We start from the raw sequence: 26,415 nt of genomic DNA, 5'->3' as shown, positions 1-26,415 counted from the left end.
TCGTGTGTGCACCAGAGCTTTTATGAGCAGTCTCTCTGAATTCTGAAGACAAAAAAAGTCCAAGTAAATAATCTGTTACCCTCTCGCTAAGAGCTCATAAATTCTATTTATTTATGATGGGAAACATCAAGCCAGCGTTTCTCTGCAAATTCTCTTTGTGTTTCTCAGTGAGAGCACAAACCCCTCGTTCTTTTGTTACACAAACAAGAGAGGATGCTCGGAGAGAAACCATTCACACACACACAGGGACAGTTCACAACAAGCATCAGTGCTCTGCTTCTCAGGGGTTGTGCCCCGCAGATTTCCCAAATAACAGAATCCCACTGCAAAGGAAGCACATGGAACCCCCAGAGAGGAATGCAAAATCCAGGCTGGAATTTGGGGGGTTCAAAGTGAGCTCTTCCCCCTGCTGCCATCCACCCCAGCCTCTCCCACCTCCCAAAAAAAAACCCTTCGGGTCCTTCAAGCAAAGTAAAAAGAAGTTTTTGCTGATTGTCACAACTCCTGGAAGCTCGAACACCCCATGAGCACTAAAACCTGGAATAGCAGGGACTGCACAAGAGCTGATCAGGAATATCCACACACGATGCCAAGAGTTTCCAGGGCTCTGCAGAGTTTTATCAGCTCATCACCCAAAAATGAGATTAAACATCAGGGTGGCACTGGTGGCACGGACAGGGCACAACTGCAAAGCAAAGGGGAAGAGAGAGGGTTCCCTGACAGCCAGAAATTGCTTTTCTTTCACCTCAGAAAACAAAAATTTTGTGTCTTTTAAAGCTATGGGGAAAACACATGAAGTTAAAGAGTTATAACCAAAACAGGTGAGATATATATACATAAATATATATATATGTGTATGTATAGAGTTATAACCAAAACAGGTGAGATATATATATATATAAATATATATATGTGTGTATGCATAGAGCTATAACCAAAACAGGTAAGAGATATAAATATATATATTTTTTTAATATATATATGTGTGTGTGTGTACAGAGCTATAACAAAACAGGTGAGATATATACATATACATATATATATATATATAAAAATAGATATATGTGTGTATGTATAGAGTTATAACCAAAACACATCCAACCCAAACGTGCTGCATTTCTCAGACAAGCCAAGGTCTGCCCCCACCTCCCAGGTTTTTAACTCCTAACACCTGAATTCTGTCCCAGAGGCATTTTCAGTGATGCAGAAATGAGAAGACAAACGGGGCCAATGTAAAGATCAGAGCCATTCTCAGCCTGTCCCCATTTGGATTTGGAATGCTGTCTTTGGAATGGCTAAAGCAGCCACAAAAATATCATTTCCAATGACATGTGCAAGAACTGTTTACAGGAAAATCGGTGACAATGAAGCACTCGGGGCTGGCTTGGTTGGCTTGTGGGTTCTGCATTTCTTTGGTTTTGTTGTTTTTGGTTTTTTTTTTTGTCCAATTCATTTAACAGCTGCACCCTGACAACTCCTTTTCTGTGCCCACTCTCCCACACAGACGATTTTTGTGGGGTTTAACCTGAAGCTTCGATCTTGCTAAAAATACAAAACGTCTGTCAGAGTCTCCCTTTTCACATTTACATCCCTCATGGCACAGAAATTCCTAGACATGCTATTTTGTCAGCCAACTTCCTAAAGACGTGTGTCATTTATAAAGCAGACTACACTCCGAGGTGTCAAGGCGCCAACTTCTGTGGCAGACTATTTATTTTCAAACCATGTGCACACAAAAGAAGTGTCCCCTACCTCCTAAAGTGTGACTTTCCTTTTTTTTTTTTTCCTTTTTTTACACCTTTACATCTGAAAAGCTGCAGACTGTCACATGCCAAATCCAGGCTTGCAGAAACTGCAGCCATGGCAAGAGCTTGAAATTTCAAGTCAGCTTAAAACGATTCCCTGTGCTACAAAACCACATTCTCCCCTTTAATGAAAATATTGTCTTTTGCTGCAGCACTCACCAAGTGCTCATTTGGGGGTTTTGTTCTCGCTGACATTTTGGGTTTTGTTCCTTTTAAACAGCATGAATCAGTTTTGGACATTGAACAAGAATTAGATGGGATCTGTAAATGGATTAAAGCATCTCAGTTCACAAGCATCTGCTCGACTTCTATTTCAAATGAGCCTCTGCCTTAAAGGGGAGAAAATAATGCTGCAAGTTCTCTTCAAAAAAAAAAAAGCAGCAATGTCCTGATTTCCACAGCACTTGTGACAATTCCCTGGGACACACTTCAGACCAGAGCTAAGCTCAGCCCAAACCAGATCTCAGGGAGTGCAGGGAGGAGCCAAACTGTGCAAAGCTGCACACACGTCCTGCAGATCCTCCCCGAGGGATTTCAGCCCTGCCCTTCACTCCCTGCCCTATTTAGATCCACGTTTAAACCACAGCGAGCTTTGGGAACGAGTGCCAAGGGCTGGAGATGACAGATGGGAACGCTGGAGTCAGGGAACAGCAGCAATTCCAGAGAAAAAAAAACAGCAAAAAGGGACAAGGAAAGAAGAGGAACAGAAGAGGAACAGGAACAGGAACAGAACCAGGAACAGGAACAGAACCAGGAACAGAACCAGGAACAGGAACAGAAACAGGAACAGAAACAGGAACAGAAACAGGAACAGAAACAGGAACAGAAGAGGAACAGAACCAGGAACAGAACCAGGAACAGAACCAGGAACAGAAACAGGAACAGAAACAGGAACAGAAACAGGAACAGGAACAGAAACAGGAACAGAAGAGGAACAGAAGAGGAATGGAAACAGGAACAGAGCAGGAAAAGAACAGGAACATGAACAGAAGAGGAACAGGAACAGAACATCTTCCCTTTCCAATGTGTTTTCCACCACAAAACCTCACCCCTGCTGTAGAATATTCTTTACACTCAGTCAATTCTGACATTTGCCAATAGTCAAAGGAAAAGAAAGGAAAAGAAAGGAAAAGAAAGGAAAAGAAAGGAAAAGAAAGGAAAAGAAAGGAAAAGAAAGGAAAAGAAAGGAAAAGAAAGGAAAAGAAAGGAAAAGAAAGACTACTCAGATTCACTGTGGAGGGGAAAAAAAAAACAGAGAGGAGACACAAATGCACCCATCTGGAAATCATGAGCTAAAGAAATACAGCAAGGATTATTTCTCTTCCCTCTCCACAACAGCACGTGGAATTTCACGTTCTCAGGTATCTTTTTCTAGGCTGTTTGCTAATTAATTAAGAAAACTGATCAGCTGTTTGTAAGCCAAGCAAACCCAGCCTGGAAATGCAGAGGTTATTACTACAAATGAATGTTATTTTTGCAGCTTGATTATTTAATTCAGACGCCTGCATAGCAACACATAATTACTCCTTGCAAACAGAGCAGCATTGTCAGTGTTCAGCAAGAACCACAAACGTGAAATAAAAGCAATAAGGTGGCCACACGCAGATTAATCCTGTGTGCCCCTGCCCCGAGCAGCCCAGGCAGGGCTGTGCTCTCACCCTGAGCCTGCAGCCTCCAAAGCTGCTGCTCTTATCTAATGACTGCTCCATCTACAAGGGCTTTTCTAATAAAACACGCCTGCATGGCTTATCTGGGCACACGAGGCAGGGCACAAAGCAGGGCTGATTGAGCACAGTAATGGCAGGCAGGAAATGAGAAGCCTTGGGAAAGCCTGGATAATCGATCAGCAGATCCACTCAAGTGTGAGCTGAGCTGGGAATAAACTGCCTGGGGTATCAAATATTGCTGTTTCCAGGGTAAAGGCCCATTTCTGTGATCTATGCAGGCCACGGCATAATTTATTGACAAAACAATATCGGATTTTTTCACAACGCCTCGTGCCTGACATTTTCTGACTGTTTACAGCGAGAATTCTTCTCGTGTCCTTTTTTTATTCACAAATAAAAACTCCTTTTGGAATTCACAGAGTCACCTCAGCACGCTGGAAATTAATTCAGCCTGGCATAGGAACAACTGTGAGATGCAGAACACTGCTCACACTCACCTTGCCCTGAGCTGCAGCCTCTCCCAGGTGCACAGAGCCCTGCACACCTGCAGGGACACACCTGCCATGGGATGCACACTCCTGTTCTCACACTCTGCCCCACAGGAGGGTTTTTCTACATCTCTGCTGTTGCTTCTATAAAATGGGAAGCAGCACCGTCTGCAGACAGCACAAAGAATCTTTTGTGGCTTTGTTTCTCACAGAAGGGCAGGGGAAGGCACAGAGCCCCACCTGAGCCTGCCCCCAGGTGTCAAACTGCACCTTTAAAAGGAGCCCCAAAGCAGTTTTATATCACAGCACATCACCTGCAGGGCTGCTCGGGCATGGGAGGCCACGGCCCCAAAGCCCAGCAGCCACCAGGGCTGGATCCTCCCCCAGAGCACGGCAGGAGCCCTGCACGGAATGAATGCTCAGCACATGCCATATGCTGTCTCCCAGTGTGGGTGGTTGGCATCAGAGCTGCCAGACTTGCTCAAAAACACAGCCCTGAGCTCGGCAGAGCTGCTGCAGCACAGCTCTGGGGGAGCACAGCCTGTTCTGCTGGGGCACACCACGCAGGGCTGCACATGGGAGCACAATCCTGGGGATGCCTTGAGGTTTAGCTTTTGTGTTTTCCAGATTCTGCACTGCATTGGTGTGTGGTGTCAACTCCACACAAAGTGTTCCAAGTTCTCCTCCCAGCTCAGGCACACAGAACAATCCTTTCCCAGCCCCACAACCAAGGACATCCCTACAGCTCCAGCCCCAAAAAGTGCAAACAGCAACGACTGGAGGAGAGAATCTGGGAGGGTTGGACTGCAGAACCTGGAGCTGGGATTGAACAACGAACCCCAATGTGGGAATGGAACAAAACTGATCAAAGTGTGAATTCCTGACCCATTGTCCATCCTGGGTGCAGCCTTGGCTGGGCTCTTGCACTGCCCAAGATGAATCCTTGAAAAGCCTTTTAATAAATCCCAATTTATTCCTATTAATAAATCCCTGCTTTATTCCTTTAGCTCTGCCCAGCCTCTGCTCCAGGGAGCCTCTCCAGACATCAGTGACAGCTCTGGAGCAGGGACACATCCACCAGGAAATGCAATAAAATGCCACAAACAGCTCTCAAAGGCTGCCTGAGCCTCGGTGAACCCAGCAGTGATTTCACCTCACCAGGAGCCAGCACTGGAATTCCTTGGGCTTCAACCACTCTGCAGTTCTAAGGCAAAGCTCAACAAATCCAGCACGTTTTGGCAAAAGCTGACTGATATGGAACAAGTGTCACCTAACAGCCCTTTATTTTATTTAGTGTCACTCATCTGTCTCACCTTGAACACAGCCCCAGCCAGGGTTTTAAAGGAGAAAAAGAACATTTTTCATTTCAGGCAATCACGGTGAGAGATGTCTGTATTTAAAATAAACTGAACTATTTATTCCATCAACTCCCCAGCTTTACCAGAAACAAAGCTGCTCACTGTGCTGAGAACCAGCAAGTCACCTGTTTCCATTTAAGTGAAATACACTTAAGCACAAAATACCCTTTAAAATTCACTGCCATCCTAAACGACAAAAGATAATTTCATCTTGTTAAAAAAAAAAAGCAGTTATGCTTAAAAACTCACTGGCTTAAAATAAAACTATGATAAGATCTTCCATGAAGGTTATGGGTCATTGCTTACTACCTCATTTAATCCCTTTGTGGGCTCTTTCTGCTCTGTTTCCTTTTTTCCCACCCACATCTCCACGTTACATGTGCCTCTCTCGAGGGCATTACACTGCACCCAGCTGGGCAGGGAAACCCTCTTTGATAAATATATATTTCATATAAATATCTATTTCAAATCTGGATTTCATCTCAATCCCCAGATCCCAGGTGAGGCTGTGGAGGAGCCACATCTCTGCTGCTCCTGCACAAATATCCCAAAACGAGACAGAGTCATTAATGGGCTGTAATTAAAACCACTGAGAGAGAGAAAACAACAAGCACAATTTCTGAGCACACCAGCCCTGCCTCTCCCAGCCCCAGTGTGATCACAGATTTACAGATTTACAGATTTTGCCTTTCCACAGCAGCACATTTGGAGGGAGCTGACCCAGAAGTGACAGGGACCCTCCTGAGCATCTCCCCCCAGCCGGGCTCAGCACAGCACACGAGCAGCAGCTAATGGGATCACAAATGCATTTAACTGATCATTGAATGGATGCTCCAGTAATTAAATTCCATTAAGGTTTTTTTAGCATTATGCCAAAGAAGTGCAGCACTGAAATGAAGATATGTTCAGGCCCCGCCTGACATTTGCCATTAAATGTCATTTATAGCACAGAGCTCAGATCTAATTGCAGAGCAGCAGCAGCCACAGTATTTATCACTTCTACTAAAACAAGCAGCACTCAGCAGTGGGGCTACTCGAAGCCATCATACACAGTTTAAATAGATTTCTCACCTTTTAAATATCAAGAGGCCACATTTTCTTTACCCTCTCGCTGAGGGCTTTACCTTTGAACAAAGACACACCAAGAGCTGCAGGATAAAACAATCAGCAGAGTTTGCTCTGCAAACCCAGCCCAGAGTTTGAACAGGCACTGCCTGCTAAAATATCACCTCGTGGGCAGGGGGATTTTATAACAGCAAAAATTAAAGCACCTTTGCCAACAGGCTGGGGTTGGAAATTGTAAAAAGAAAAGGAAAATGCACTGATCGGCCAGATGCTGTGATTTGGCTGCTTCACCACAAAAGCAAACGCTGTTCCTGTGAGGAAACAAAGTGTGTTTGGAAAAGAAATGCCTGGAAAGTGAATGTTTCCTTGTGCAGCTCCCCAGAGGATGTCATTTATTTACAAAATGGTCACTTACTGAAATGTTTACATCTTCTCAGAAACTGCCCCAACATGTGTTATTGACCAGCTGATGTTTCCAACCAGAGCAAAATCAGCTTTTCACCCAGAACTCACACGAGGGGGCTGAGCAAACAGGACCAGACACAGCCTCAACAAAAAAACCCTGCCAGTAATTAATGGGCAACACCCTGAGCAGCTCATCAAGAAAACAGAGCAGCAACCTTAAAAAATGTCGATTTGCAGAAGCCACGACTGTATCTCACCACACAGGGAATTTAAAATACAGATTGGTGCTGGCTGCCCTGGTATCAATAGCTAAATTAGCAACACTGGGCTTCAGAGTTTTTCTTTGTATTTATATGTAAATCAGTACTAAATAAACATACCCCAAACCAGCTCCACAGGCTGCAATCTAATCTAAACTTAAAGATTGGAAAGATGCTCTCCATTCATCTGGAAATAGCCAGATATTGAAAACACTAAAATCAGAAATAACTACACTGAGAATAAAGGGGATGCAGTTACCTGCCAGAAGAGAAAGAAATCTCAAAGGAAAAGTTGGGAGAGAGATACAAAGAAAAAAAAAACAAAAACACTTTTCTTGGGTGCTGGAAGTGTGAACATACAGACAACTGAGATGGTCCAAAACCAAAGCAGTTCTGAGATAAAGAAATGTGGTTTTTAAACCTCTAGCACGTGCCATGGCCACCATGTGCACTCTGGTTTGAATTACAGTGAGCACAGCCAGCCAAGCTAATGCACAATCCCAAAGTTAATCATTTGTCTTGGGCCATATAATCACCACAGCATTACAACTTCAACAAATGAAGCCACTAATAACTTCTATTAAAGAAGTCAAGGTGTTAATTCACTCCCAGGACCAGCAGCAGAGAGCTCTCAGTCCTCGTGCAGAACTGAAATTAATTTCCTCCATTACTGGAGGCACTGGATGGAACCCAGCAGTGCCAGATGCAGAGGCTCTGAATCCTCCAGCCATGGCAAGGAGGGATTTGTGGGCACAGGGATTGATTTATTTACCCCAGGGAATCACCTCTGTACAGACCCCTGGGAACAGGAGGATTCTCTGTGCCTCCATCACCATAAATGCACAAACTGGCAGAGAACCTTAAGAGAACAGAAAAATGACTAAAAGTTATTCAGGGAATTTGTATAAAACTCGGTTTGATGGTTCAGAGACAGCTCGTGGTTTACATCAGCTTCCTCTCACCAAAGACAATCTTCTCACTAAGTTGTGTCCAACACTTCCATGAACTTGGCTCTTCAAAGTGCTGAGAGGAGCCCGGCTTTGGGGAAATGGAATTTCAGAGATTGTGTAATCACAGGAGGAGCTCTGCCTGTCCCTGACACTCGAGTTTAGGGGAGAAGCCAGCTCAGCTCAATCCTGAGTCCCAGATCTCTGCTGCCTGTGCCATCCCTGGGAACCCGACCCCAAAAGCCCCGGAGCTCCCTGAGTGCTCAGGACCTCGGAAAAGTGAAATCAAATATTCATGGCCTGGCACAGGCACCAGTGACAAATCCAAAGCCATTTCCTGGCACTTGAACCGGTGTAAACTGCAGCACTCGTCCTACAAGTGCCTCCCAATGAGCACATGATAAATTAATCTGTAATAAAACGCAGTATTAGCTCGAATTTCAATATTTACTGTGCCTGTTTCAAACACAGCCACGCTCCAGATGTGCTCCCAGCTGTTTGTTCTGCTGGCCCAATGTCTTTAGTAACAAACAGCCCCTCGGTTTAATCACCTCCAGATCAGAGATTCGTGATGAGATTTCAGCACAGTTCATGGAATTTTGCTGAAGTTTTCAGCTGAAAGGCCCAAACCAGCTCAGAACTCCAGGAATTCTGAGGGTGCAGCAATGCCCACAAAGCCACACCTGAAATCAGGATCCACTTTTTGGGTATTTCCTCACAAATCTGCCCCAAGGGAGGGGAGCTCTGGATCCTGGATTCCCAGCACAGGGAATTCCTGGAATACCAACATGGGAAAACACCACAACAGCCCAGAACAGGAAAACTGGCAGCAAATGGCAGCTCCCCTGCTGGAAAACACCTTTCCCAATGCTCTCAGCCACAGCAAAAAACATCCCAGGGAACACCTTCCTGCAGATTCCCTGCAGCCCTGTCTGAAATTCCACATTCTGCAGCTTCTGCCTCGCAGGGTCCTGGGGTTCACACATATCAAAGCACCCAATTGCCTTTGCTTTCTTTTTTTTTTTTTTTTTTTTTAAACACGAGGAATATGAAAGCACACGCTGAAGCTGGTCCTTGTTAGCAGCCCCATTTTCATCTCTTTAAACTCAAAGAGAGCAATTCCCTTGAAAACTGTCACAGCATTTTCCCAATCCATAAAGAGGAAGTTCAACAGCCTCAGGTCACTCAGGGAGACACAAAGCATAAATTATGTCTTTTCTATTCCACAGCACTGAAACATACAGATTCTTTTATCTTACTTATTTGATTCTCTCTATAAACTGAACGTTTTCGATGTGTTTGTAGTTTTAAAAGGATGTTTTACAAATAAAAGGGGAGCACTTTGTTGTTGACACAGCGTTCCTTCCATGGGGTGTATTAATATCACATCCAGGTGGAAGGACAAGAATTGCTTCACACAACGACAGAACTTTGGGTTTCCCCAAAGGAAAAACTCTATTTGAAGTTTAAGAGTTGCTCAGCACAAGTTTGTTGGTTTTAATAATTTCGCATCACTTTTAACCTTAAAATGTGCCAAGAAACAACTGAAGGGAATATGATTTAAAAACCCCAGAAGTTCTGCTTCGAAAGCAGAGCAGGATGCTTGTCCTACTAATTTAATTAAAAAGTTATTTTCCTTTCAAATACTCTCTAATGGCCCAAAACGAACTGAGGCTGCTTTAAAAATCAATCACTTTAATCAAAATTACAAGTCCAAATTCTCCATGGATTAGTGTTCAGTGAGTGCAGCGTCAAAAATGCAGATCCATCACATCCCTGAGAGTGCAGGGCAGGCACCAGCACAGCCCCATCCCCAGAGGTGACACCAGGTCCTGCAGGGGACAAAACCCAGCCTGAGAGCATCTGCAGCTCTGCCAGACACAAGGTGGAGCTGACTCGAAGCGTTTTCCTGAGTGGCTCCATCAGTCCCTGCTGAATAAAAGGGAAATTCTGCCTTTCCTGCCACTCAGCACACAACAGGTACTCAAAAAAAGGAGATTTTGCCTTTCCTGCCACTCAGCACAGAACAGGTACTCAAAAAAAAGGAGATTTTGCCTTTCCTGCCACTCAGGCACAGAACAGGTATTTCAAAAAAAAGGAGATTTTGCCTTTCCTGTCACTCAGGCACAGAACAGGTACTCAAAAAAAAGGAGATTTTGCCTTTCCTGCCACTCAGCACACAACAGGTTCAGAGAGATCCAGACCCTTTTCCCCTCCCTGTCCCTCTCAGCCTGCTGGAGACCTTTCCCAGGATTTTATGACCTGTCACAAGCCCCTGTGGCCCAGTGTGGTCCCAAACCTCACCTGGAGGAGAAGGAAGCCCTGCCCTGCTCAGGTCACCCTGCAGGGCTGGACTGGGGGGCTCGGGGTGTCCCCAAAGCCTGCTCTGAGCCCTTCAGTGCCACGGGAGCACGAAAAGCATCACCTGGAGCCCAAAGAGCAACCCCTGAGGGATGGACACCCACACTGGCACCCAGTGGCCACGCTGACATTTCACATTCCACAAGGAAAACCTTCCAAAAGCAACAAAAACACATTTGTCTGATGAATTCTCTGCAGCAGCTCGCCAAGCATAGCAGTGTGGCTTTGGAGGCTGAGCAGAGACACCAGAAATCTGACAGTGCTCAAGTACCCCCAAATGACCAGAGAGAAAATTTCGACTTCAATAATCCTAAAGGTCAGAAGCATTATTAAACATGACAGATGCTCTCACTATTCAACACCAGAGGACATGGCTACATTTATTCTTACTCCATTTTCTCTTGCTACATAAAACCCAGCTAATGTACAATTTGATACTTTTTTTTTTTTTCCCCCTAAAAGCTAGAGATAACATTTTTTTTCTCCATATTTTCCAGCTGGCACACAATGATTTATTTAGCACTCAATTATCTCAGCACAGGTGTAGGAAACAGGTTTACATCAGGAAAGGGGGAGGAAACAAGGCAAGAAAAAGGTAAAATAAAAAGCTGAACGTGGTGAAGACCACACTGCCATGACAAAGGGCTTGATGAAATTATAAATATGGGCAAGTGCAAAGCTCAGGCAGCAGAGGATGCTCCACAGCTCTGCCAGCCCAGGAGCCTTTCCTGGGGGAATCATCCCCCAACAGCCTCCAGTGCTCCTGTGCCAACAAACCAGCCACAAAAATTCCAACTGCTGCATGCCAAGTGGGGCAGGAACAAACAGGCAATCACATTAAAATGGAGAAAAAAAAAAATCAAAACAAACCCCCTGTGGATTATTCCGTGGGGTTTTTTTTTGTTTGTTTGTTTGTTTTGGTGTTTTGTGTGTTTGTTTGGGGTTTGTTTTTTTAATGCAGCCCCTAAGTTGTAAGGTCTGGATTGCAATTGCAAAGATCAAGGCCATATGGAAGGAATGGAGGCAGAGCTGGATTCCAGCCCTCAAAAACACAGATATAGCCTTAACTTCCAGCTGTTTAATCCTCCCTCTGAACAATGCTGCCATCTGCTTCAAACCTCCAAATGTGAGCACTCTGCCTCTCCAAAAGCCATGATGTAATTGTGACATAACATTGCAGCTCTGTAGGAATTCATTCTGTTCCACTGGTGCATTACACTGTCAAGGCCACTCAGAAGAACAACCCCAAAACCCCACAAAAAAACGTTAAATTTTCGTTAATTGATAAAATGATGGCACTGATGGAATTACAGATCTCAGCCAGGTCTGAACACAGCGTGTCCACACAGCCCTGAGCACCTTGGGAATGCAAAATGTGCTGGTTTAGCTGCCTCAGAATGGATGGCTGCTGCTCCTGCCTCCCTTCACAACATGTACAACAAAATAAAAAAAATGCTGCTCTATATTTCAGCCGAGTCCAGTGAAACTCCAGCCCCCATAAATCCACAGAGCAGCCTCATGCCTCTTCCCCCAGTTCTGAATCTCACCTGAGAGACACTGCAAATCCCCTGCTAATTTAACAGCCAGAAAGCAGCACTTAGAGAACAGCCTGCCATACAAAAAGAATTTATTTGTACACAGATGTGACAAGCCCAAGCCTCACTGTGCAGCACAGCTTAGGATCTGTGGGAGAATTCAAAGTGGCATCTGGGTAATAGCAACCAAAAAAAAAAAACAAAAAAAACCAGAAATACACAGGGAAGCATTGTAAAAAGGAGGGGAATTATCAAAATGGATTCATATGCATCTGGAATTATTTGAATACAAAACGCCCAGCAAATCTCCCTGCGCTGCTGACAAATCACCAGCTGAGGTAAATCCCAGATAATGAAACATTGTAAGGAAAGCTCTATTTAATAATTTAGCCCCTGTCAAGGAGTTTGTATTGATTCTCGTTTCCAGCACAGGCAGAGAATGTTATCTGCAGCCTCCCGGCTCAGTGACAGCATCGGTGGATTTTAATCACGGAGCCATGCAATCCTTAACCTGGCACCTCTGCTTCCCCGTGTCCCCACCTGCCACCCCCCGTGTCCCCACCTGCCACCCCACCCCACGCGTGTCCCACGGCAGCGCCTCCATCTCTTACACATCAAAACCGGCCTCGTTTTTTTTTGTTTTTTTTTTTTTTTTCAATAATTCAGCGCTCCTTCAAACGTCTCATTTATCGGGCTCTAATTATGAACAGGGCTGCTCTTGTCCCTTAATGGCCGAGGGAGCTGTGCTGAGGCAGAGCTGAGCAGCATTTCCAGAGCCTGGCTTGGTTAGGCTGGACCTTAAATCCCACCCAGCCACTCCAACCTCACCCTGAAAAGGTTTAGCACTGATTTGGAGCAAGAAGAAAATCTTTTTTTTTTTTTTTTTTTTTTTTTTTTTTTTTTTTTTCTTTTCTTGGCCGTAGAAAGAGTGATGAATCTGGAGAAGCAGGAAGGAAAAAAAAAAAAAAATCCGCATTAATCAGCATTTTTTTCCACACCAAAAAGGAAAGGTCACGCTGCCTCGGAACCGGCCAGGAAAAATTTGCCACAAATTAATTCAGCTGCAGTTCAGGAACAGAACATCAATTCATCTGCAAACAGAATGAGGCTTTTAAATACATAAATGCTTGTGGCTACAGAAACCTCACCCAGATATTTGCATGCAAAAAACCCCCAGCTCCTGTAACAGTGCAGAGAATAACAGATGTAAATTTAACACGGTTGCTAAAATGCAAGGCCACATGCAGGAGGAATGCAAAGGAGAGGAAGCATCAACTGCAGAATTTAGAAAAACAAATTTCTTTTGATTTTTTTTTTCCCCCCCGCTCCTTTATTCCAGGTGAGATGCAATACTTTCCATTTTCTAATCCTTTGGATCAGAGCAAAGCGATCCCAGAGGCCCAGGCAGCCAAGGTCATCATACCCAGATTTTCTATTACAGGGCACTAGCAGCATTTCACAACTGTCTTTTTATGCACTTCTGCCTTTCCATCCAGACTATAAATTGTTACAAGGCCCTGGGGCAATCCAGCTGTGCACTCCATTCAAATCAGCCTTCAAGGAGAAAAGCTCCACACTCAAGATGCTTCAATCAAGTAAACACACAGGCACAAAGGGCAACTGCACCACAATTAACAACGTTTCCTTTTGTAGGGCAAATTCAGCGTTTTTCTGCTCTAAAGTTTCCCTCTGATGCTCCGATTCAGAGTGTGGCCATTAGCATTTTAAATGTGACACCAAATTAAGTCAGGATGTGCGAGAAAGCACAAACATGCTGCTGGAATCCATCTGCTGGTCGGCTTCTGGGTCCCTCTGGACACAGGAAAAAAAAAAAAAAAAAAACCTTCAAAAGGCAATTTGGAGTCATTTATCCAAGCTGGAAATTGGCACCAGCAAAGGCCTGAAGGCAGGACGAGGGGCAGGACTGCTGTGTTTGTAGGGATGTACAAATGAGTGGAATTGCACAAATTAATAGAATTGTACAAATGAGTGGAATTGTACAAACGACTGGAATTGTACAAATGAATGGAATTGTATAAATGAGTGGAATTGTACAAATGAGTGGAATTGTACAAATGAGTGGAATTGTACAAATGAGTGGAATTGTACAAATGAGTGGAATTGTACAAATGAGTGGAATTGTACAAACGAATAAAATTGCACAAATGAATAGAATTGCATAAATTAATAGAATGGTACAAACGAATGGAATTGTACAAATGAATGGAATTGTACAAATTAATAGAATTGTACAAATTAATAGAATTGTACAAACGAGCTCCTCACCCCCTGCCTTCTGCTTTTCTGTGCTCCACTTCTCCCTTCACTCCCATTGCTGTCCCAGAGAAAAATGTCAATCAGCTCCTTGGATGAGTCCCAGTGCTCCTGTCCCTGTGCAGGAATGTTCTTTCCTTCTTTCCTTCCCTCCTCCCTCCCTCCCAGCTCACACTGATGCTCCAGGGTCATTTCCAAACCTGCACAAACCTTCCCTAACGTTTGAGCTCAGGTAAATCCCACCCTGTGCTTCCTGCCTTGCTCCCAAAACACCAAAATCCAGTCAACTTCTCCCACTTGTGATCTCTGCAGGCACACAAAGCCCCTTCCCACAGCCACGGCTCTGCACTACTTTTGATATTTAAATTGAGCCTTAATCAAAGCTGGGTACGCAGGGGTTTAGAGGCACTACATAATTAATATATTCATATCTGAAATGTAATTACTGCTGTTGCTTCACGTGTTTAAAACCAACAGCTGGCTATTTAAGGTGAGGAAGACAATTTCACTGAGATAAAACAATCTGAGAAAAAACACTGCAGGGTTTTTGGTTTGTTTTTTTTTGGGCTTCACCAGGGACACCTCAAGAGCCTGGGACAAATTTTCCCTGGCTGAGCTCTGTGCAGAGAGCTTTGCTGAGATTCTGCTGCATTCACGAGGATTTTCCTGTTGGATTTCCCATCACAGCTCTCCCTAAAGCAGGGAGGATTCATTAGATATTAATTTATATACCTGGGGAGGTGTGGGGTTATAAAATGTCCCTTAACCCACTGGGTGCACACAGGAACTGAATTTCTGCACTTTTATTGGATTTTCTCACACAAGTCACTCAGCTAAGTTTTAATTGTGTGTTTTCATCAGGCAGAAGTAATCACAATCAACATTTTAATTAAGATAAAGAGAATGGACAGAATTTAAGGACTTGTTAACCACAAACAAAAAGATCAAAGCAAATTTCACTGTTTGTAATTCTTTGTATTACATTCAGTGTAAACTACAAAAGAAACACATTAAATACTACTATTTAATAAAAAAAAAACCCTTTAGCTCTGAAGCCATGCCCTCAGCCTGAAGAAAATACAAATCTGTTTCTTCAAATGGCCTGATCTGAAAAGAAATTCAGTGACAATTTCCACTTACAAAACACAGCACTCTGCAATTAAAAGATTTTTTTTTAATAACTAGTTTTCTTCTGGGGGGCAGTGGGGTGGTGGAAGGAAGCAGCAGAAAATGCTGGGCTGTGAATGGCAAACAGGACAGGCTGAGCAGATCCTTTGCTATTTCCTCCAAAAATTCCAGCTACCAGTGCCAGAAACTCAGCAGATCAAAGTGATTTTGGCCAGGTTTGATTAATTCTTAGCAGAGCTCAGAGCCCACAACAACAGGACAAGCAACTGCAGCCAGGCTGAAGGACAAGAAACGAGCGAAGATTAGATCAATTCGGGGAAAAATCGACATATTTGGATTATTCCCAGCTCCTCTCTGCAGAACTGGACACAATTCCCAGCTCATTTCCCCTCCTGTGCAATGGAAGGCTCAGCCAGCCCTGCTCTGATCCACGTATTTGTAGCACCAAAGAGGATTTTCAGGAATATTTTTGTCAAGCCTGGAGATTTTTTTTAAAACATTTGCCTGGTGCCAAATGCAAATGAAGGAGAAGCGTGCTTCCCTAAATTCCTGATGAACAGGAAATGTGGAATTCTGACAGCAGCAGGCTGCTGTGGGAACAACTGCACTGTTAAAAATGCATTGGTGCTATTGCAGAATGAAGGGAAAAGCTGCAGATTGACATCCAGGAGACAATTCCTGATGTCAACAACCTGAATGTTTTTCTCACAGAAAAAAAAAAAATAAAAAAGAATCAGAGAAACTTATGTTTTTTTAATGCACCGAAGCATTAACTGCTTCCATTTTATTGACTTGCCTGTGTAATTTAAAGCCCAAGTTGTAAGATTGTTCTGGAATAAAAAACCCCACAGCAAGCAAACCCTGAATGCCATGGTAAGGATCCCATTTTTGGTGTCAAACACCATTTTCCTCCTTCTTAAAGCTGCTCAACAGGCAGTGCCAGGAGAGGATTAAAGCCACATTACCCTGCCCCTTTACAGGCTTTCTCCACCTTCCAGCTTCCCAGTTCTATTTTGCTGTTTCCTTTTTTTTTTAAACAAAAACAACATTTTTAAAGCAAGCTGCATAGCACAGGCTTAAACTGGGGAAAGAAATGCACCCCCAAGGGAAAAACGAGGTTAGAAAATTGCTTTAAAGCCAATCATGACCTTGCATAATCCAGATTTCCAGGAGACCACTTGAAGCCAAGCACTGCCCTGACACAGGAGGGAGAGCAAACATTGAGTATCAGCAATGAAGGAGAAGGAGCTGATAACCAATAAAAACATGTAAGGCAAAAGAGAAAACTCAAGATTTAATCATTGCTTCACCACAGTTTGTTCCTAATCAAAGTCCTTAAGAATAATCTGGTCTTGAATCCTGAAAGAGGATCGTATTAATCCAAAGAAAATGAATTAGCACCAAAAAGAGATTAATAAAATGTTCTGGGACACAGGCAGCACAAAATAACCCAATCAGTAAAGGAAAAAAAAATCCTCTCGTGCCCTTTTTTAAAATACAGACAACTATGTCATACTCTTGTGAGAGACAACAGCAATTTCACTTTTAAAACCTTTTAAGTTCAATAATTCAAAGAGGTGAAACAAACAAAGAAAAGCATTTATGGATATCACACCTTCTCACCTGACCTGCCACCCCATCCTTCCATGAGCAGAAAAAGCAGCTGCACTTTTAGCAGCCAACACTCAAACCTTTCAGTGCTGGAGGGCAAAAATAAATCAGTGGATTCCCAGAAATCTCCTCCAAGTTCTGCAAAATTCCAAACAAAACCCAAACCATCACAAGCAACAAAAGAGCACGAGAGCTCCTGGAAATTATTCTGTGTTTTTCTATCTTTGATTCCTCCCTTCCCAACAGAGCTGCTCTGGGGAGGAACAGGAACCCCCAGTGACCCAGGGCCAGCAAAGGCATCCTGCTTTTGCAGGGGGAGGAAACCAGGGCTGGGATAAACCCAGGGATGGGACAAACCCAGGGCTGGGATAAAATCAGGAATGGGATAAACCAGGAATGGGATAAACCCAGGGATGGGATAAACCAGGGCTGGGATAAACGAGGGATGGGACAAAATCAGGAATGGGATAAACCAGGGATGGGACAAACCCAGGGCTGGGATAAAATCAGGAATGGGATAAACCAGGGCTGGGATAAAATCAGGAATGGGATAAACCAGGAATGGGATAAACCAGGGCTGGGACAAACCCAGGGATGGGACAAAAATCAGGGATGGGACAAACCCAGGGCTGGGTTTATCCCAGGGCTGGCACAAGCCCACACTGCACAGGGCTCAGCACTGCACAGGAACCTGATGTTCCACACATCCTCCTCCTCCTCCTCCTCCCTCTGGACACACATCTGCTCTGCTGCCATGTCATTTCTATTTAAACAACTTGTCTCTGTGGGAAAAGCCTGATGCTGGTGTGAGCAGGACAGGAATCACTCCCCAGAGCATCTCTCAGTTCTTTGCCACCAACTGCTGCTGCTGCTGGTGCCCCTCAGCAGCCCTGGGTCACCCCAGCAGGTCCTGGGACAGCAGCAGAGCTCGGGGGGCTCTCACTGGGATAAAATCCAGCTTTTCCAGCAGCAGGAACACCCCCATGGCACAGCAGTCACACTGTCACACCCTCAGTGCTCCTTCCCCAAAAACACCCCAGACCATCAGGAGCTTGCTGGAAGAGATTTTGGGGGATGTCACCGATCCTGCAGGGAAAGGCACCTGCAGGAAGTTGGGGAGCAGTGGCAGAGCAGAAAGGACACAATAATTGAAATGTCCCTTGTTGCTGACAGTGCCCCTAAGGCATCAATCATTTCACTTCTCAATTCCACAAAAGTATTTCCACGAATCTCTGAAAGCTTGAAGGGATCTGGGACCACACAAATGGTAAACACGAGAGGATAAAATGTTATCCATGGCAGTTTTCAACTCGGTTAAAGTGGATTGATCAAACCACTGAACAGCTCACGTGGCCTCCCCTAAGGCATCATTTGGGTTTTTTAAAAAAGAAACCCAGAGAGCTCCTGCAGCTGCCCCTGGAGCCTGGGACCAGCTCTGCTGCCCTGCCCAGTTCATCCCAGCACAACCAGCAGAGCCCAGAGCAGGAGCAGCCTCTGCCTCACACAGGATTCCTCCAGAGACTTTTCCCAGCAAAGCTCCCTCCCCTGAGTGAGGAGCTCAGGGCTGCTGCTGCTGAAGTGCAATTGCTCTTCAGGAAGGGAAAAGAGCTGCTCCTCTCATATAATTTTTAATAGGACTGATTCATCTTAATGTCAAGAGAAAGTTGTGATGGAAGGATAAACTCATGCATCACAGAACAGCACTTCACCTGCCAGAACTGCTGAACTGCAGGGAGCAGGCAGAGAAAACAACTCCAAGTCACCAAGTGCAGACACTGGAGTACAAAGCTGCTCTGAAATTATATTTATTATTTATTAAACGATATTTAACACCTGCTTGTGCAACAGTGGGGCTGCATCAGGCTGGGAGAGATCCCGAATGCTGAACCAGACAAACTGCCAGACTTGTTACAATCAGTTTCAGTTCAGCAAGAAACATAAAACCACCCAGTTGTGATTTCAGATCTTACTGGAAACAGCAAATTAAAGCCCAGTTTATCTGAAGAATGAAACTCAGTGGTACTTTAGTCTCACCCTGCAGGATGGTGCACAAGTGGATCCCAGCATTGGCTGGGTCATGTTTAACTCCCTCTCACTTGTTTAAAATCTAAGTTTATGTTAATGTTTTTATCAGGAAAACACCCCCATCAATTCCTGTCCCCAGGCTGCACCTAGAACCAGGAGAAGCATAAGGTAAGGCTCACACACCCAGCCAAAAACTTGTATTTTGTGACAACCAACATGAAAATGTATTTAATTAGTAGGCGACATTTCAAAGCTGTTGACTTTAACTTTCCTGCTTCACTTGACATATTTAGCTGAAGGCAAAACAAGGCTGTTTTCCTGTTGGTATCTCACACTAGAAGAGAAATCAAGTGTCCTTTCCACTGCTCATCTTCCCTTTCCCCCAACAGGAAAATCAACAGCCACACACACACACACACACAGGGGATTTATTTTTGCTGGTATAATCAGCATCAAGAGGTTTTTTTGGTTTTGTCATTTCTACGAGTTCCTTTCATGCATTATGTCAGTAAGAAAAATTAAATTAACAGAGAAATTCGAGAACTCTGAGCAGGCAAAAGTAAACACAGAACAGAGACTCGGTTTCCATGCCAAAAATGATGCAAAACTGCCAGCAGCCCTCGTGCCAAGTCCTTTGCGTGCTGAAAACATGAGTAAAGAGAAACCACTTCAAACCCATCTAAAGGTACTAAAGCTGCAATTCACTTCCCCACAGCCCTGCAGAGAGCCTGAAGGTGTGCTCCAGTCCAAGCTGACAAGAGGCTCCAGCTTTTGTTCCTCTCCTGAGCAATTAATGCAGCTCAGCAGGAGCTCAGTGCCCAGAACCATCCCTCTGGAATTGCAGGCAGAGCCAGAAGCAGCTGCTGGTGGGCAGGAGAGGCTGAGCCCACTGCCAGAACTGCAAACTACAAATCCAATGAATCCCTGAAAAAATGGAGAGGAGGAAGGGGAGGAAGGAGGGAACAAAGCCACCAGGGCCAGGCACCACCAGGGACATGAGCACCCAGGAAAGTGTCTGTGCTGTAGCTCACAAAATAATTGCAAAAGCTTGGAAGGAAGGTTTATTCTGATAGCAACAGCCTGTGGTGATCTATGTCTGTAAACAATACATTGATAAGCAGAGTTTATTATGTGCTCAGGACTTCAATAAAGCAATAATGAGCAGCAGCAATAGCAAATTCCCAGAAGTTCCCAAATCTCCTGCTCACACACCTGTGGCAGGTGCCAAAGGAGCCCCTGAGCCCTGCCTGGGAGCAGCTGAACCTTTCAGGGCTGCAGTCACACAGGAAGGGGCAAACACGGGCCCTGCTCGGGTCCCTGGCTTTTCACTGCCAAAGAATGAAGCCCTGAGGGCACCTTCAATGTTATTTTCTATTTTTCCTGATTAAACCTTGGTCTGGTGTCCCTTCAGCTGAGATGCAGAGGCTGCCACAAGCCAGCCCTCATCCCAGAGCTGTGCTGGAGAGAGGGCACAGCCCAAATTGATCTTCCCAGGAAAAATTTAACTTCCTGAGCCACGGTTTCCTGCCAAGAGCAGACTCCAAGTTCCCCTTTCTGTTCAGGGATCACCGTGAGAGCTGCCCCAAACACAGAGCTGGGCTTTTATAAAAACCAGCTCCCATTTCAGAGGGTAAAGATTCACCCACCAGGAGCTGCAGGATGGGATCCAGGCTGAGAAATTTCCCCCCCCTTCTGGAGCCTGGGGCAGGGGAAAGGAGATGATGGGAGAAGGTTCCTTACCAGTTTGAAGTCTTGAATGCTGCAGATGAAATAGGGAGTGTTCGGCCGCCGACTTTCGATATAAACGCAATCTTTGAAAAAACAAGATTTTACAATAATGGGCATTAACTTCTGTGCCTCCAAGAAAGAACATTCAAAACAGGATAAATTCAAAATACAGCTTAAACTTTGAAAGCACCACCATTTCATTTGCATAACGTGTAATTTATTCTGAGGGTGATCTAAAAATAGAAACTATTTATGATGATAAATAAGGGAATTAACTGCATAAAAATGAACTTTGATTTGAATAGACATTTTGCTAGAAAAACAAAAAGAAAATAATTTAAAGACCGCTCTGGATTGAGTTAATAACAATGACCAGGTCACAGCCTATGAACCAGACCAAAATAAGAGAGGAAAGTAATCAGATTTTTCGTGGTCAGCTTGCCATTAAGAACTGAGCACTAACATATTTTCTCTTCTAATTGTGAAGAAAACCAAGGCAACCAATCATAGATGAAACCCAGTAAACTTAAATTAGATTTACCTCAGGGAAGGCCTGCGCTTTCTCGAATTACATTTGACAAGACAGAAACACAGTAATTATTTCTGTTTGCTTTTGACAACTGGGCTCTCCAAGGCTGCTGGAACATAAGGTCTGCTGGATTCAAAACAGTCTTGGCAATAACTACAACAAAAGCAGTGCCCTCGGAATGAAAACATGGCAGGGATGGCAGAGCAGTGCCTGATTAATGATGCTGACCTTGGAACTCTGCAAACTCACACACGGGCTTGCTAAACACAAAGATGCCAGCCCCAAAGCCAAGCAAATATTTAAAGGACAGTGCTGGTGTCCCCTCTCACACCCAGATAAGGAACTGCTGCTCAAAACACAGCAGAGACAACAAACACTGTCCTAGGAGGGATCTCCCAGGAGCTTTTTTTGGATTTCTACAGAAAACCTCCAAAATCTGACTTTGGTGAGACACATTTCAAAGCACAGCTCCATTTGATCCCGTTTATTTGGAAGCTCCAGCGATTTCACCACATCCCAGAACTCCTGCAGGCCTGGTTATCCCACATTTCCTTGGCTTTTCCTGGCACTTGGACAAGCCTGCAGCCACTCCATCAGCTGAGCCACCCATTCCCATCCTGCTCCCTGCAGGAGCTTTTTGGGGATTCTGTGTGTGTGAAAAGCTGTGAGGTTTCAGACACACACAACACCACAACTTGCAAGATTTTTTATTTTTTTTTTTTCTTTTTCCCCCTCTGTATCTTGCCTGTGCAAGCCTCATTTTGCAGAGTTTTATCAGGCAGCAGCAGAACAAACCCCAGAGCATCCCTGTGAAATGGCTGGCACACAGTGAGGGGATGTGGCATCTCCGATGGATAAATGCATTGGAGGGAGGCACTGCTGGCTGCCTGCCAAGCCCTAAAACAATGATGACATCCACTTACAAGTCTCCAAAGCACGAGAGAGGCCAGGCAGATAAGAAAAACAAGTTTATCCAGGTGCACAGCAATGTTGTGGATGATAGAAACTCCAAAGACGCCCCCCAGAAAAGGAGAATATTTACAGGTGCACTCACAGCAACCACTCAGAAAGAGCATAAAGAGCAATTCCTTCCATCTACCAGAAATCCAAGCAGCTTCCACGGGGACCCAAGAAAAGGAAAAACTGCATTATCAGTTTTTTAATAAGCAACAAACCTGCAGAGGTGAGATTTATGGCACTGGAAGCTGCAGAACAGCCCCTTCCCCATCCTGGAATGTGCCATTGTACCTTCTCTCCACTGAGCACACACTTCTGGAACAATTTCAGCTCTCTCTGGCTGCACAGAGCTCCTGCACAGCCTTACACAACTTCAGTCAAGTGTAATTGAATTTCTTTGACTGAAGGACAGCCATCCTCACACGTCCCCATTTACCAGGAAACAAGAGCAAGGATGAAGGCAGCAAGCACAGGGGAAATGGGTGAGCTGCAAACTCCCCCTCTGCCTTTCCCCACAGGTAACATCCCTGTGGCAGCTGCCAAGGACAAGTTCAACATCTGATGTGTTAAATCACAGAGCTCAGCAGTGACAGACCAGCAAATGCTCGGAAAGGACAGAAAATTAACAAAAATAAAAAAACGAAAGGGCTTTCCATAAGCTTTGCAAAGCAGAGGAAGGAAATGCTGAGCCCCCTGCACTGAGTGGATTCCCTGCCTGGCTGCAGCCATGAGTGCATTGCTCACTTCCCTATTTCGTGTAAAATGTCCCACTGGAGATGAAGCATTTCCCCAACACATGGTACAGAGTCATTCTGCCTTTGGGCTTGTGATATTCACCAGATGTGCCCTAGTTCTGAAGGGTTACATTAATATTCCCACACTAAAAGCTGCTTTTAAAATTAGAGCTTCAGTGCATGGACATGAAAAATTCTCTTGGAAAAACACCCCAACCAGCTCCATTTTCTGAACCCTCAGCAGCTCAAATGCTGCAGTGTTTGTAGTACCCATCCTGACAATTAAAATCCTTTCATGTTTCACCTAATGAGTCAACACTTCCATCATCCCAGGGAAAAGCCCTGGGCTCTCTGCACAGCACCACACTTCCAACAGGGAAGGTATTCCTGGAAAGCCTTTGTCAAGGAATTATCCACAACCCCTGCCCTGTGTTTCACCAGGCACAAGCTCACTCTGCATGTGTGTACAGACATGGAGAAACCCTGAATTCCAGCACTGGGACCAGCAACCGAAGGATATTTACACTCCTGAATTAAGGAATATTTACATTCCTCCATGCTGCTGCCTGGAATTAAAAGGCTGGATGGTGCCAGTGCCCTGTGCCAGCCCCTGAGCTGGCAATGCTGGACCCTCCCCCAGAAACTGCCCTGAGCCAGGGGCAGTGGGAAGCCCAGGACCCTCCCAGTTAAAGAGCAGTGAGATGGGACTGGGGCAGGTCCAGCAGTCACCCACCATCCCTGCAGCCTGAAATCTGAACTTGCCTGCATTCCAAGTGCAGGAAAACTGCCAAACCCTGGCAAAAACAAAGGTCAGCAGTGGGGACAGAGCTGCAGCAGCAGCAGCAGCAGCAATCCCTGTGGCAGCAGGGCTCAGTGACAAACACACAGAGCAGGGCTGGCAGTGCCAAACACGTGCTCTGGACTCCAGCAATATTCCCACTGACAGGTAGGGAGCTGAGCACTTGCCTCTCTTCCCCCATATGGCTGACAACAAACAAATTGCCAGTCTGATCTTTTAGTGTCACTTCCTGCTGAGCACATTTCAAGCAACGCTGCTGGCTCCTTGTCAGGGAACGACGAGCTCGAGCCCTGCTCTGCAATAAATGGTTCAACCAATTTACTGTGCTCATTTGAAGCTCACAGGAGTATTCCCAGTGCCTGGACTATAGTTCTTATTTGGCAAATGATTTTATTATAAACTGGTATCATAGTGAATCCATTTTCTTTAAGGGGTTCTGCTGCTGTTTAATGGACTGTCAGTATAATTTAGATTTCATCTATTTAAACCCATTCAAGCCTGGCTCCTGATTGTACAATAAATGGAACATATTTCTATTCAACAAAATTAATGACAGCTAATTGTACTCTGCAGTTCCCAATTTCATAAAAGCAACTGTTCTGCAGCTCAGGCCCCCAGCTACATCATTTCCCACACCAATTATTTTCCTGCACTTTTCAAGCATGTCCACAACACTGCACAGCTCTCCTTGTAAGCAGCACTCACACATCCCTGGTTAACAGGTCTGCTACAAAGCAAACAGGTTTTTACACCAAGTTGTGTCACCAGAAATGTCACCCTGCAAGCAAAGACACCGTGGCTGCTCGTGCCAGGGGCTCCCCCTGCCTTGGAGTTGTTTTTTTTTTTTTCAATTAAACACATGAAAAGGGAGGAGGGGTGGGAACAAGAATCCAGGCTGATAAAAGAAATTAATTAAATAACCAGTTAGTCTGAAACTCCTCCTCCAGCACCAGATAAGCTTTGCTACACACATTGCCACTTCTAACAGGATTTTTTCTGGCCCTTTAGAGCTACAGAAAACTTTTGCTGCAGGTGCCACACCTGCCCCCAGTGCTTGATATTCCACCAAATCCCCGTGGAGCCACTGCCTCCCAAAGCTCTTCACGGGCAATGTGGGAGACACAAGGGACAAAGCACCAGAAATGCACCACAGGACCTCATTTATTTATTTTAAACAGCCTCAAGCACGCCAAGAGAGCTTGGACAACTCTGCTACTCCCAAGCCCATCACAAACACCAAGTTTGTGAATATCCTTAACCCCTGTCCCTCTGCTGTCCTCATGAATTAAAGTGGAGCACAGCACAGCCCCTCACCACCACACGGATGGGCTTCATTTGTGCATCCTCAATATTAAAATGACAGCCACTCCCATTTCCCTGCTAACTGAGCCATCCCTTCACCTCCCTGACCAGGAGCCCATCCCATCAGCTGCACGTGCAGCCCTGAACACACACGTCCAGAGGAGGAAAATGAAATTTGTCACTTGACACAGGAGCATTTTGAGGATTTCCAGCACTGCAGCCCCAGAGCCTGTGGGGATGCAAACCCTGAGCCTCACTCCTGCCTGCCAGCCTGAGAGCTGCAAACACCCACTGAAAAAAAAAAAAAAAAAAAAAAATCACCTTCATGTTTCACAATCTCCTGAAAGGAAAAGCCTTTTCCTATTTGTGAGCAGCTCTGAGAAGCCCTTCCTAGAGAACACAGCAGGGCAGCAGCTGTGAAGCTGAGCTTACAGAAGTGTGTTTATATTTGGATTCAGCACTGGTGGGGCACCTTTCCTCCTGCATTTTCAAGCCTAATGATGAGGTCGGGATGGAAAACTAATGGTGAATGCACATCCCCAGAGGCACACACACCCAGCCCTGGGCACCCCCAGCCCCTCTGAGCTGCTCTCTGTGATTTATCCAGAGCCAAACAAAGCCAGAGGAATCCATTTGCCAGCTCAACCTTGATCTGCACTTAAGGCTCCATCTGTCAGCCTCAGCAGCTGCCCTGGACACAGCAGTGCCTTCCCTGCTAGAAGGAAATGGGAACTCAGAAAATGTCTTTTTTTATCCAGTCTGGCTCCTGCTCACTGTTTGTATTAACAACAGGGACAAAAGTTCCCTCTGTGCAGCAGGGGCTGATCTGGGCTCTGGTGCAGAATTGATTATTTTCCATGCTCAGAATTATTCAGCTGCTCACCTGATGTGTGAAATCCAGCCCTGTCCCCAAGGCCACTGAGGAATTCCAGCCCTGGGATGTGCCCAGCTCCAGCCCCAGGCTGGCCCTGCCCTGTGCTCACTTCAACAGCCCCACAGAAAACCCTGCTGTGATGTTCTCATGCCCTTTGTTAACTTCCTGACACGTTTTAAGAATCACCCACTAACCCAGGCCTCCAACATTTTTCCTTCTTTTCATTACTAAAGGAAGAATAGGCAGAGAATTCATTTGTTTCCATTGAAACCAAAGTTTGGAAGATAATGTTTTTGCTAAGTTTTCCTCACCACCATTCACATATGGAGAAAAGTTGAAAACAGTGGTGGAAGTGTGAAAAACAAGGGGACTTTTACAACCACACGAAGCAGCACAGCTCCTAAGGTTAATTCTATTTACAGCAGCTGAAAGTCTGTCACTGAATTATTTCAACAACCTCCTATCACAATGGTAACAGACTTTCAAAAGAAGAGGAAAATACAGATTGCACTGCTCCAGGAGACATGCTCATATCAACTATGGAACTTCTGAGGGAAGAGAAG

General features: G+C 45.0%; 1 protein-coding gene across 3 annotated transcripts in view; it reads right to left on the bottom strand.

Moving 5' to 3' along the window:
* Nucleotides 1-26,415, bottom strand: part of RERE (arginine-glutamic acid dipeptide repeats) — a 170,120-nt gene that overhangs the window by 83,512 nt on the left and 60,193 nt on the right. For all 3 annotated transcript variants that reach the window (XM_014885765.2, XM_014885768.2, XM_088178925.1), the window contains exon 3: nt 20,670-20,740. In XM_014885765.2, coding sequence (XP_014741251.1) covers nt 20,670-20,740 — 71 coding nt within the window. The remainder of the gene's footprint in view (nt 1-20,669; nt 20,741-26,415) is intronic.

Source organism: Sturnus vulgaris, chromosome 25, assembly GCF_052056855.1.
Source record: "Sturnus vulgaris isolate bStuVul1 chromosome 25, bStuVul1.hap1, whole genome shotgun sequence".
Classification (NCBI taxonomy): Eukaryota; Metazoa; Chordata; class Aves; order Passeriformes; family Sturnidae; genus Sturnus; species Sturnus vulgaris.
The sequence above is the reverse complement of the archived record's forward strand: the minus strand, read 5'-3'. Positions and strand labels throughout refer to the sequence as shown.